This window comes from Pelobates fuscus, chromosome 3, assembly GCF_036172605.1.
Source record: "Pelobates fuscus isolate aPelFus1 chromosome 3, aPelFus1.pri, whole genome shotgun sequence".
NCBI lineage: Eukaryota > Metazoa > Chordata > Amphibia > Anura > Pelobatidae > Pelobates > Pelobates fuscus.
This window is the reverse complement of record NC_086319.1, coordinates 29,200,344-29,214,544: the sequence shown is the minus strand read 5'-3', so window position 1 is coordinate 29,214,544 and position 14,201 is coordinate 29,200,344. Positions and strand designations below refer to the sequence as shown.

The 14,201-nt window shown below is 39.9% G+C and overlaps 1 protein-coding gene across 1 annotated transcript in view; it reads right to left on the bottom strand.

The window, feature by feature from the left end:
- The window catches only part of ANKRD26 (ankyrin repeat domain containing 26), a 72,003-nt gene that overhangs the window by 19,339 nt on the left and 38,463 nt on the right, over nt 1-14,201 (bottom strand). The window contains exons 20-29 of the mRNA XM_063446116.1: nt 13,109-13,405; nt 11,481-11,527; nt 8,941-9,933; nt 8,025-8,179; nt 5,361-5,516; nt 4,446-4,476; nt 3,973-4,096; nt 3,650-3,863; nt 2,847-3,030; nt 1,773-1,913 (exon numbers count right to left, since the gene is read on the bottom strand). Of these exons, the coding sequence (XP_063302186.1) occupies nt 1,773-1,913; nt 2,847-3,030; nt 3,650-3,863; nt 3,973-4,096; nt 4,446-4,476; nt 5,361-5,516; nt 8,025-8,179; nt 8,941-9,933; nt 11,481-11,527; nt 13,109-13,405 (2,342 nt within the window). The remainder of the gene's footprint in view (nt 1-1,772; nt 1,914-2,846; nt 3,031-3,649; nt 3,864-3,972; nt 4,097-4,445; nt 4,477-5,360; nt 5,517-8,024; nt 8,180-8,940; nt 9,934-11,480; nt 11,528-13,108; nt 13,406-14,201) is intronic.

Here is a 14,201-nt window from a genome sequence, read left to right as displayed (position 1 = left end):
CTTACAGGCCCCACCCATACTCCGCAGCAAGCGCCACCCATGTCCCGCCTCCATGCACCGCCTCCAGCCACACCCTACACAATCTTTAAACACAAGGAACAAAAGTGCAATAATCCCTTCGAGGCCCCAGTAGAGACTACAATTAAGGGCTAATGGGCCATGGAGGGGGGTCTTTCTAGAGGCTCAGTGTCCTTTAGAGAGTGTGTTAGAAAGAATCCCCTCCAGGCCCTATAAGAGACTACAATGGAGTCTAATAGGCTTGGAAGGGGGTCTTTCTAACAGAGGCCACCTCAGTGTCCCTGCTGGAAACAGTCGCCTCCAGGCCCCAGTAGAGACTACAATTGAGGACTAATGGGCCATGGAAGGGGGGAGCATTCTAGCAGAGGCTATCTCAGTGTCCTTTAGAGAATGTGTTAGAAAGAATTTCCTCCAGGTCCCATTAGAGACTACAATGGAGTCTAATGGGGCCTGGAGGGGGGTCTCTCCAACACTCTGGTTCCTATTCACAATATAGCAACACAACATAGCTCGCTGATACCTAGGCCAAGTTGGCTCCTCTTACCTTAATTACTGTTGCTGGCTGGCAGTCTGTGGGCTTGCTGGCTGCGGGCTTGCTGGCTACTGCCGGCAGGCTGTGGGCTTGCTGGCTGCGGCTGGCAGGCTGTGGGCTTGCTGGCTGCGGCTGGCAGGCTGTGGGCTTGCTGGCTGTAAGCCTAACTGGTGGCCTGTGGGCTGGCTGGCTACTGGCCAGCCTGTGGGCTGGCTGGCCGGCCTGTGAGCTGGCTGGCTTGCTGGCTACTGGGGCACTTGTAGATTATTTAAAGAAATAATCTGTGCACAATAACCACTACTGCTCTGTGTAGTCGTTATGGTGCCAGGAGGGCCGGGCCCCCCTTTCAGAGTAAGTAGTCAAACCGTTTAAGAACAGTTTGACAACTTACCTGGGGTCTGCTGGGATATGAGGCTGTAGTAGGGTATAGGAGCAGTGGTGCAATGTGTAAGGGGTGCAGTGTGTGTGAAAGGTTCAGTGTGTGTGAATGTGTAGGGCAATGTGTGTATGAGGGGGCTTTGTATGTGTGTGGCAATGTTAGTATGGGTGCTGTGAATGTGTGTGAGGCAATGTGTGTAAATGTGTATGGTGTGTGTGGGTGTATGGGGGGCAGTGTGTGAATGTGTATGGTGTGTGGGGGCAGTGTGTTTATGGGGCTAGAGTTCACTCTCACCACTGCAACCACCCTGATGGCGGGCCCCCCTCCCGGCCGGGCCCTCGGACCATATCCGAAGTGCCCGACCGGTCAGTCCGCCCCTGTGTACTGGTGTCAAATCTTCCTAAATCAGGCAAAAGTTCAGCCAATCCTGATGATCCTAACCCTAATCCTAAAACTTACGCAAAGTTTTATCTTTGGTGTCCCACTTCTGGGAACACAAGAACAAATTCACTAAACTATCTAATTTGAGTGCACCAAGTGAGCTTGCGAAGTGAATTTCTATCCTCGTAAAAAAGTTTCTGCAGCTCACCGAGCATGAATTAGCGGATGGAAAATCAGCTTGTTAGCATAGTGTGTGTGTGTACTTCTTGCACTAGGTTGAGAAGTCCTCTTTATAGATGAGAATGCCACCACACGTCCCTAGTGATGTCATTAGCACCTCTCTGCTCACTGTTGTATCACTTCCTGCCTTAGATTTATACCTCCACAGAACTCAGAAAAATGATCATTTTTAGACAGAAGTCTCCCATGACCATCATATAACAAAAAAACAGAACAAGGTACCTCAACACTTTTTGACAATATTATTTTTGCTGCTTCTTCTTCATTCTTCCTCCTCAAATTATTTAGGAAGTCTTCTTGAAGAACTCTGGCATTACGTTCTTGTGACAGCAACCTCTGAGCTTCGTTACGTTCTTCTTCAGCCTGAAAAATAGCAATGATGGCATCTGTGTATTACACCAAGAAATTATACTAATAAACTAAAAGCATAGCTTAAAGAATAGGGTGATTAACAGACAGACAGAAATAAGGATACTGAATCATCTTGCTATTACATAGTTAGATAGCTGAAGAGAGACTTCCGTCCATCATGTTCAGCCTTCCTCACATTAGTTGTTTGCTGTTGATCCAAAAGAAGGCAAAAAAAACCAAACAGTTTGAAGCACTTCCAATTTTGCAACAAGCTAGGAAAAAAAATTCCTTCTTGACCCCAGAATGGCAGTCAGATTTATCCTTGGATCAAGCAGTCTTTAGGCAGAGAATTCCACATCCTTATTGTTCTTACAGTAAAAAAAAAAAAAAACCCCCAAAAAACTTCTTTGCCTTAGACGAAATCTTCTTTCTTCCAGTCTAAACTATTACATTATACCCAAGGTGGGTACAAAGATAGAGTTAACAGAAGCACATTCATGTCAACGGGTTAGAGCATCATTCAGAACATATGGACTTTCCACATATCTTTCATACTATTGCGGTCTGTAAACGGTTTCTTTGTACATATTTATTTTCTCCATGATATATGGTTCTTAACACAAGGCCCTGCCACCAGAAACTACTACAATAAATTGGATACTTTGGCAATATAGACCTTGGCACTGGGTAAATAATATAACTAAGAGGTCTGATTTTGTTACATATTAATGCTACATTTGCAGAATGTTACAATGGAAGAATGGTCCTTCGAGCCAACACCATGTGTTATTTGGGTCTCTGTTTGACAATGGTAAGAACCATTGGTTTATTGTGAAAGCATGCACACGGTTCTGTTTAAGTACTACATTTGTGATGGTCGGTGTAATCGAGAGGTTACACGTAATGTATTGAACACTTGCTCTATTTATCCCGGACTCAAAATACCTGTTTCACGGTGTTGCTCAAACTGCGCAATTCACGCTCCATGTTTCGCACGGTCATCTCCAGCTGCTGCTTGTCTTCCATTTCTGTGCAGCATTGATCCTCCTTCTTTCTCAGTTGTTCTCGGCTTTTCTCGTACAGTATTTCCGCACTCTTTCGCTTCTCCTCCTCTTGTTTCAGCATAAACCTAGAAAACATTCCAGAAAGCACTTTTTTTTTTTTTTTACCATTTAGCCAGTTTCCCTGTGTTTTTCTACAGTTGCAACACGCCCACCCCGGTGTAATACCAACGACACAGCAGTTTACTAACCAAGATCGGAGAACTCACGCCACAAGCAAAACAAACACAATTCTGAAAACCAAACCCCAGTGTTCTATAACCTTCTGTATAACTTGGTACATTAAAATAAACATTAGTGTCAGGGTTAGGGCTGTTTTAATTTAGAAGAGATTATTGTGTTGTTTTGGACGGAAATAATGAAGACTGCTGCCTAGGAATGCAACTCCCACAAATCTTGGGCAAATTGTCAAAGTATGTCCTGGTGCTGTCCGGAGACTAGGGGCTGCACATTGTCATTAACACTGAGCACTATGGTTTTGAAAGCAGAATGTGGGATGTTATAACATGAACTGCCCAGAGACATATCTGTAATGGATTACTATGTCTATAGCTGTCTGTCTCTGGGCAGATCATGTGTTCCCATTCCATACTTTGCATTATAATGTACCTATAACAACAAATACATGAAGTATAAACTGCAGTCTAAGTGTAAATATGCTGTTTAAATGACTGTTACATTGCTAACCTTAAATGATTCAGGTCACTTTCCCATTCCAATTTTTGGTGATCCAGCACGGATTTTAACTCCCTGTTTTTTTCCGTTATCTGCTGCAGATCCTTATGGTTGCTTTCCATTTTTTTTACTTTTCTGAGCAGAAGGGAGTATCGTCCGTTTTCTTTTTGCAACGATCTTTCATATTTGCGGATTATATCTTGAATTTTTAAGAGGTTCAGAGAATCTACATAAAAAGGAATACATGCATATATTGCATGGATAAAGAACTGTGTGTTTTATAAAATATAAAATATATTCTATATGCTTATGTGAATAAAATAAACAAACATTACCTTGACCATCAACGTTCAGCTGCTCGACCAATAACATTGCATTTTTGAACGTGGGCGATTCAGTAACATCAGTTGTAGTATCGGAGGACTGGGAAAGTTCATCAAATTCATCTCCATCGTCAATCTATTGAAAATCAAAATACAGGTTCAGGTAAGAGCCCTTACTTGTTAACTTTAGACCCAGCCAGACTGACAGCAGAAACCTTTGTTCCCTCCCCCAGTCCCACCGATAACTTCAGATTCTTTAGCTGGTAAGGTCGTCAATACCGGATTTTCTTTGAAGATGGTTGTTTATGGAAGTGAACGTATTTGTCTACCAACAGAACTTTAGTTTCCAGATTATGGCCGTGATGTTTAAAAGGAGTAATATGGCCCTCACACAATATGCTCACAACCTCCTCACATTTTTTGGGGGTGCGGAGATACTGATCTAATACAGTAATGACATCTTGGGTATTGTGAGACAATATTACCTTATCTTTGTCTTTAGAGAATTTATCATCCCTAAAAATAAAGGAATAAAAATAATTACTACACAGAAAGAAAGAAATCTTAATATTACACATGCGAACCATATCCCAAGGAGAGATAGAACGGACAGATCCCTGTGAATATGACAAAGGTGTGAAGTAGCCTTTACTCTACTCTACTAGGATTATTTATTGATTTCCAAATGTAAAGGCAGAAAGAGTCGCCAAACTGGAAAGCATAGCTGACTTCGAGAACGTTTCCAGTTTGGCTATTTTGGCATTTAATTAAAATAAATAAAGCCGGATGTCGCTGTGGGAAATGCAGATCCAGCACTGGAGGCAACCTATGAGGTTACACTGTTTTTGAATACTTTAACCCCCTTAGGAAAGAAGGCACCCACTGGCCCTCTGTCACCATAACAACTTAATTTCAGCAATTTTTGCAAATCGCTTGCTTAGTTTGGCAATTACGTCTATCATTAATGATAATGATCAACGATATCATTAGTTTAGCAAATACGTCTTTACAGTCATTGAGGTTGTAATGCTTCCTTCTTGGAACTCTACTTAAAGGGTCCGAGAATACTCTACTCCCAGTCTTTGTTCTGACAGCATCTTATAACTGCAGCGATTGGCAAAAAGATTGCTGCAGCGATTAAGTTATCTTTTATGTAATTTTTCCCATACTGTGCACGCAGATGCAGGGAGAGAGAGAGAGTGCAACCACACTTGCTTCCAGTAACCATTTTATCCCCACAGTTTTAGATTTACAAAGCGCCAGTATATCCACGTAGATTAAATATACAAAGTGAAGAGGAAGGGGAGTAGGATTTAAAGAAGGCCCTGCTCAATTCAGACTTTTAACATTCCCAGTAGAGCTAACAAATGTACAAAATGATACTGGAAGCTTTATCATACCTTCCATTGTCTTCCTGCGATGTTTCACTAAACGTGCTGTCATCATATATATCCAGTAAATTCCCATTTGTAGTGGCTTTCTGTTGCTTAAAAGGGATTTTAATTCCAATTGGTTTTCTTGTTCTTTTAGATCCATCTAACATAGTTGCATCTTTCCTGATGGGGCAAAAATTAAAAATAAATAAAAAATAAACAAGAAATAGATAAATATAACATAACGATGATATTGTTGCACAACCCAATTGCGCACAAAAACCACCTAGAGACTGCAACTTGAAATGCATCATATTATATGTATAGCTGAATGTAAAAGATTTGGGGGTTATTTGTGAATGCACAGGGTGTTAAACCCTGGATTAAAACTGAAACATTGGGTTAGGTGGATTGATATTTTTTTCTTAGCTGTCAAGACATTCTGTGTTTCATAACATGCAGGCCTATTAAGTTGGGTATTCAGTAGTAATTTAGAACACCTGCCACTTAGTTAAAGGGACACTATAGTCACCAGACCAACTGCAGTTTATTGTAGTTGTTTTGGTTAGTGTAGTCAGTCCCTGCAGGCTTTTTGGTGTAAAAACACTGTCTTTTCAGAGAAACATCAGTGTTTACATTACAGCCTAGGGCTGCATTAAAACAAGTGAATTAATTCCTAAATCACGCAGAATTGAGCAGTTACACTGCAGAGCTTGATCTATACAGCAAAACCACTCTATTAAAGGGACACTCCAGGCACCCAGACCACTTCTGCCCACTAAAGTGGTCTGGGTGCCAACTCCCACTACCCTTAACCCTGCAAGTGTGACTATTGCAGTTTTCATAAACTGCAATATTTACATTGCAGGGTTAAGTCCTCCTCTAGTGGCTGTCTACTAGACAGCCACTGGAGGACACTTCTGTGTTCATAGAACACGAAAAGTGTTTTAAAACGACGCTGGAGGTCCTCACGCTATGTGAGGACCTCCAGCGTCGCCGAAATCCCCTTGGAAAAGCATTAAAAGCATTATTCAATGCTTTCCCAAGGTGAGGTCTAATGCGCGTGCGCGGCCATTACCACGCATGCGCATTAGGTCTCCCCCGCAGGCTGACGTCGTCCCTTCAGCAACTTGGGATGGGGGGTGAGAGGGAGAGGGGCACTAGAGGGTCCTGCAGTGCCAGGAAAACGAATATGTTTTCCTGGCACTGGAGAATCCCTTTAAGCTAAAGTTGTCTTGATCCTTATAACATCCCATTAAAAAAAAAAGCTTTTATTAAGCTAAAATACACAATATAAAATTGGTCACTCCACTTATATGTCTGCATATAAAATTGTATATTTTAGCTTAATAAAAGATTTTTTGGATACTCCACTTGTGCCAATCATCTTTTCAATACACTTTTATTGAGTTTATTTTTACCTGGCATTTTAATATCCTGCACTCCAAGAAATCCTAGGTGGGGATCATACAACCAATGCTGTAATCAAAGAGCAGTTAGCTGGCTTTTCGCTTGTGAGTACGATTTTATTCATCTTATTACGGTTGTTTTATTCAGTGAGCGCTATTAGTTGTCTCTTTGTACCCTTCTCCTGATTGTTGAACATACCCTTGACGGAAGAAGCGCACTGCATATTGCATAAGCGGGGATTGTACTGCTGTGCGCCCTTCACACTAGAGCTAGCTATAGCTCTAAAAAATGTGAGTTTATTACCATCTCTTCCGTATAACGAATATATAGGATTTTACATCTTACACTATTGGTTCCTCTTTTTTCTGGTCTTTCATAAGAGTGGATCTGCCCGGATAAAGAAAGTGAGGTTATTACTCCCGATCAAGCACTTTTCGTATTATCTGATCAGAGTAAGATCCATCCATTTGGACTTTTTTTATATTTGTGTTTTTGATACATATTATATTATCTCTTGCTATAGGATTTTAGCGCCGCCCTTATGTCATTTTTCTGATCACTCTTTCTGTATTTTAAAAGGGTTTTGAGGGAATCCTCTTTTTAGGGTTGCTGCCCATTTGGTAATTAGCGTTTACTTTCTTCTCCTGGTGTACATTATTCCAGAAGCTGTTTGGCAAATTACTGTCATTGCTGTCCTCATCTGCCCTCTATTTGTTCAACTTTACCTGACCTTATCTTTTCACAATGTACAAAAAGCTTCATGGATGGTTAATCCAGAATTATTCCTCGATTTGTAGACGAAGCGATCCAACAGAATTTACTGTGACAATCCATTTAACCCCTTAAGGACACATGACATGTCTGACACGTCATGATCCCCTTTTATTCCAGAAGTTTGGTCCTTAAGGGGTTAAATATGATATAACCGGTACAACTTCTATTCAGACAGACCGCAGTAACTTCCATGGATTTTGTAAAGACAATGGTGCTCATAAAAGCACAACTCTTTTCCCATCCTCCACAACCCCCCCTCATACACCTCCCAGGGAATTACTTATTTTGATAGCAGGAACAGTAGCATATTTGTGAACACTGCTGTCAGAATCTCAAAAATGCATTACAGTCAGAGTTGTGTAATATAAAAGAGTTATTTATTACAGAAACAATAAGATGGGACTGTAGAGCTGGAAAAAACAACTACTCAAGATAAACTTATGTAGTGCCAGGTCATTTATACCTTTGCTGTATTTGTCACTTTCATACAGGACATATTTGCCTTACCCTTTGAATTGACCATGTCTTGCCATTTGCTTGGGTTTATCTTGTAGATCAGAAGAAACAGGTGTCTTTTGCACCTCCTTGCCACTGTCACACGCATCGTCACCCTCAGGTTTCATTTGCACACTTTGAGGTTTTTCATTTTCTTTCTGATACACCTAACAAAGCAAAACACAGGGTAAATGGTCTATTGGTCAATCAATATGCTGTTGGTTAGTACATTAGCCAGGAACTTCATCAAATAATAAAAAAACAAAACAAAAAAAACAAACACATACACCGCACAGACAACGCAAGCTTGGTAAAATATAAAATACAAACCACAGCATACACAATGCAAGCTTAGTAAAACAAAGAAAATACAAAACACAGTATTCAAAACATGAAATGGGAAACAGAAAAACATATGAATTTGTATAATGCTTACACAATTATTGAAAAGGATTAAACATCAAAAAAATGGAAACTCATAAGAAATGAGAAGAATTAAAATATAGTTGTGATTCATGGGCAGATTGTGGCTTTGAGAGATTGTGGATACAAGACGAGACAGCGTAAGCACACACCACAGCAGAATGAAAGTCCCCCAAATGATAATCCAGGTACAGTTTGAGCTTTGATGAAAGATGAACGGAACACAAAGATGGAAACACACTATCGTCCAAGTAGCAGGTTTCATGAGAAGAAGACCATTCAGACAGACTTTTCCCCCAATGCTTGCCAAGCTCTTAGTGAATGATTTGGGTACAAACCTTTACAGTACAGGAGAGAGACTCATTTTTACAGACTAGTAAAAATGAACATTCATATGGAAAGAAATCAGAGAAATGGGAGTTTCCATTAGACAAGCGTCTACCTCTCTCTGAAGTGGTCCATTCCCTTTCACCAGATTCAGGAATACTGATTGTAGCATTCCTACCTCATTCTTAAATCTTTGCATATCTTGCTCCAATTGTTTATCCAGAGGCTTTCGGTGAACTTCAGAGAATGACTGTGACGCCCTTGTGTTCTCAAGTGGCACTTGTAGGAGTTGGCTACTATCAAGCTCACTTTGTTGCGGGTGATGCAAATTCACGTGTGTTTGGGTTTCACTTGTTTTCTTCTCGGTTGATCCAGGTTTTGAAGACTGTAAAAGTCTACAACCTTTATTTTCAGTATTAAACTCCAATATATTCTTCTCTCTTTCTTCAGTAGTGGATGGAAATGACTCTTGCAAATAGTTCTTTATCTGCACGCTAGAAACGTCAAGCTTAAAGTCACCGTTTTTATTTGTGAAAAATAGGTTGCTTTCCTTTTTTCCAGAATGTTTAGCACCACCTGTTTTATCTGTTCCAGGAAACTGATCACAGTTCACCTTAATTTCCAGAAGATTTTTTTCTGCATCTGTACCCAAAAGAATAGAGTCACTGCTTTGAAAGTCTTCACCCACTTGGTCATTTGTTGAGTCGGGAGTTTGGCTGTTTGACTGGATAAGGTCCATCCGTGGTTGTAATTTTGCCATTGTCAATAATGCGTTATCTTTTTCAAGGCACACATTTTCTTGTGATGAACTTAACGTAGCAGTATTTTCTATATCCATATTGTGCATTTCATTTTTGCCATTGTTTGGATTATCTAAAATTGAGATTGTCTCTTTTTTCTTAGTTTCAGTAATTTCTCCAAACTTGTGCTTCAGTTCTGCTGCTACCTCTTTGAAATGTGTTTTCACTTCCTTCTTCTCACGGTCAACCCACAGTTTTTCATATCTCTCCTCCCATGGCGGCTCTGAGTCGGACGACGACGACTCCAGATTGTAGTCGACACTTTGCACCATCTTTGGTTCACATGGCTGCTGTGAAGTCACTTTGTTTTGAACATGACTGCTGACTTCATTGCCGACTGTCAAGTTGGCTACCTTTAACATGTCCTCAACCTCCATATACACAAAACAAATCAGACAATGAACAAGTTACACCTAATAAAACGAAATGCATGTTTTTGTTCAACTTGATCACAATCTAAATGGAAGAGTTTGCAACTTATTTGAAGGAAGCGATCAACTGCATTAAAAACAACTCTCCATCTAGTCAATTAGCTCAAAATACAATTTGCCACTCCACCTCTTCAATCAAAATGTAACCCTTTATGTATGAAATTACATGTGAAATCTGCCTTTCTGTGATTGATCCTATTCCTTCCCAACACATGGGACAGCCACTAGAGGCTGGATTAACCCTAATGTAAACGTTTACAGCTGCAGGGTTAACACTAGAGGGACCTGGCACCCAGACCACTTCATTAAGCTGAAGTAGTCTGGGTGCCTATAGTGGTCTTTTAAGAAAAAAATAATTTGTTGTGTTTCCAGTTATGAAAAATATTGAGGGGAGTCTTGATTAACTCATTGATGAATGAATGCTCTAGTATTTAATTGATAACCCATAACAAGTTACCAATTTACCATATATACTCGAGTATAAGCCGACCCGAATATAAGTCGAGGCCCCTAATTTTACCCCAAAAAACTGGGAAAACTTATTGACTCGAGTATAAGACTAGGGTGGGAAATGCAGCAGCTACTAGTAAATTTCTAAAGAAAATTAGATCCTAAAAAAAATTATATTAATTGAATATTTATTTACAGTGTGTGTATATAATGAATGCAGTGTGTGTGTATGAGTGCAGCGTGTGTGTGTGTGTATGAGTGTATGTGTGTGTGTGTGTATGTGTGTGTGTGTGTATGTGTGTGTATGTGTATGTGTGTGTGTGTGTGTGTGTGTGTGTGTGTGTGTTGCAGAGCCTTGGTGGGGGGTGGGCAATTTTATTATTATTATTTTTTTAAATTTTAATAATTTTTTTATTATTTTTTTTTATTTTATTTAATTATTATTTTTTATAATAATTTTTTATTTTTTTATTATTTGTTTTTTTTTTCGTCCCCCCTCCCTGCTTGATACATGGCAGGGAGGGGGGCTCTCCTTCCCTGGTGGTCCAGTGGCATTGGCAGTTCAGTGGGCGAGGGGGGCTGGCAGAGAGCACTTACCTCTCCTGCAGCTCCTGTCAGCTCCCTCCTCCTCCGCGCCGGTCCGTGCAGCTCCTCTGTCAGCTCCCAGTGTAAGTCTCGCAGCCGCACTATGACCCCGCGGCTCTCGCAAGACTTACAGTGGGAGCTGACAGAGGTGCTGAACGGACCGGCGCAGAGGAGAAGGGAGCTGCAGGAGAGGTAAGTAAACGCTCTGCAGCCCCCACAGCCCCCAGTCTGTATTATGGCAATGCAAATAGCCATGCAAATTGCCATAATACAGACATTGACTCGAGTATAAGTCGAGTTGGGGTTTTTCAGCACAAAAAATGTGCCGAAAAACTCGGCTTATACTCGAGTATATACGGTAAATAACTGGCTCTCAGAATACTTAAATGTCAGGTTTTTGATCTGTGTGAAACAATGCATACGTTGAAATTTAGAACTTTAATAACACTTACCACTGCACTGGGATTTACTTGGGTTAGCACGGTTTTCTTTAAAGAGTCTGGAAATAAAAGAAAATGAATAGTCACTGCATTTCTAAAATCTATTTTGAAAAATAGAAATAGACAGGATAAATATCATGCAACATGCCTACCTACAATACAGCTCAGTTTAGGCTTCCTTTCTTGATCTTTGCCCCTATCTGGACTGACCAATCCTTACACTAGCGAGCGAGAGCAAGCTCCAGTTTTTATTACTGAAGTCCAGGGATTCTATCCCCTTTTGCGCTTCTACCTTATCCACTGGCTTTCTTTGTTCCTCTTTGCTCTATCTCTGAACTTTGTCTTCAACTAGAATTTGTGTTATGTTATTCCAACTCTTCATATATTGATTACAATTCCACACCCTCACTCTGAATACAGCTATTCAATTACAATGATTTTTTTTTGTCATCTCTCTCTTTTATTTTTTTAGAACAGAAAAAAAGTGGATTTGCTTTATACCAGAATAAAAACAGTGGGCTAACCGTTCGCTATGAATGGACATTACAGAATAATTTCGAATTTTTTTTTTTTTTTTTTTTTAAAGTCAACATGCTTATTATCATGGGAACATTTAAAATCTAGAACCATTTATAAAGATAGTTACATAGGCTGAAAAGAAACATGTTTCACTGCACCAGATTGAAGAAGCCGTTCTGGAACTATTTATATTATTTGATATTTTAATTGTAAGTTCTAATAAAGTATATACTTTTTAAGGTTTATATTTTATTTTGTTTTACCATCAAAGTTCCTGCATTCTACAACCAAGGGTGGTATGGTCCCTAACCATACTCTGCTGTTAAACTGAGCCAGTTACTAGGCTCCAGGCTTGTGAGCCCAGTACCTATTTATACGAAAATATTTGTTACAAACTGTATCACATTATCTTTCCTTGAGATACTGCATACTACTGCTGAATACACAAGAAAACTCCCAAACTACTCTCCATAAAGAAAAATGGGCAGGTGGCCTAAACAGTATAAATAAAAAAGGGTAGGTTAGCGCTAATAATATAGTGGACAGGCAGCGACCTTATAGAGGGTAACCCTCTAACCCTCTATATGAGACCCTCTTTTTCCTTACTGTAGAGGTCGCCTAAACTGACCTACAGGAAAATAACTCCCAGAGCTAGGTTATAGCTCTGGAATATGTGAGTGTTCCAATTTATGTGTATATCACACGTATGTACATAAGGGTACTGCACTATTTCTTTGTATTTTTCTTAAAGGCATACACAACATTAAATGTTCAAGGATATGTAAAAATACGATTCCTTGTTTGCACATATTTAAGCGCTCCACTGAATCTGGTATGAAAAGAGACATGTGTCCATCAAGTTCAGCCTTCCTCACATTTGTTTTTTGCTGTTGATCCAAAAGAAGGCAAAAAAACAAAAAACAGTTTGAAGCATACCAATTTTGCAACACACTAGTGGGGGGGGGGGGGGGGGGGGAATCCCTCTTAACTCCAGAATGGCAGTCAGATTTATCATTGGATCAAGAAGCTATTACCCTACAGTTCAAAAATGATATCACTGAATTTATGATATGTTTTAAAAGAGGACTAGCAGCACAAACTATGGAAAAAGTAAAACTTGCCATTGTTTTCTCCCATTTGTTCAAAATCCCTCTTGGAGGAGTTTAGTACATTTTCTTTCAAGACAGACTGGACGTGCTTTTCATCAAAATCATCTTCATCATCATCATCATCCTCTTCTTCTTCTTCTTGTGGTACAGGGGGCAAACTAGAAGACAGGTCCACAGTCATGGGCTCTGGTGCCGTAGTTCTAGGTTTAGCCTCTAGAGGGAGGTCTTGCGTCAGCCTTTCAGTCTTGTGTGCCGTAGTAGTGGTGGTGTATTTTGGGGAATGGCTGGTTGAATCCCAGTCAGATACATCTAAAGGTAACAATATGAATCTTATTAACATTAAATCATCTCCCAAGTCAGCAACATTCTTTATTACAGTAACCTACAATGATATATGAAGGGGATGAGCAAAAATGAAACTTCATGCAAATTGAGACATGGAAGCTAAAATCTGGAAATATATACTATAACTTTCAGATTCAAATATACTTATCAGTTGGCAGGAATTGCAGCCAAGTACTTAACTACATATAGTTACTTAGCTGAAAAGAGACTCGCGTCCATCAAGTTCAGCCTTCCTCACATATGTTTTGTCTGTTGATCCAAAAGAAGGCAAAAACCTAGTCTGAAGTGCTTCCAATTTTGCCACAAACTAGGAAAAAATTCCTTCTTGACCTAAAAATAGCAGTCAGATGTCTCCTTGGATCAAGCAGCTATTACCCCACTAATTAGAAATGATATCCATGTATGTTATGGTTTTGGAAGTATTCATCCAATTGCGGTTTAAACATCTGTATGGACTCTGATAGAACCACCTCTTCAGGCAGAGGATTCTATATCCTTACAGTTCTTACGAATTCCCTTAACCCTTGGTTTCCAAATAAAAAGAACTCGAGAATCAGGACACTATCTGATATGAGCAGAAGTCACTGCGGATGCATATTTTTAATACATTATTAGGTTCACTCCATCCTTCAAATGACTCTGGAATGATGTGCTCAATACGGTTTACTATACTGCATTATATAACGTGGTACAAGGATACAGAGTATTTAATTCTGTAATTCGTACATTGCTGATTAAATATAACCACTTAAAAGGGGAT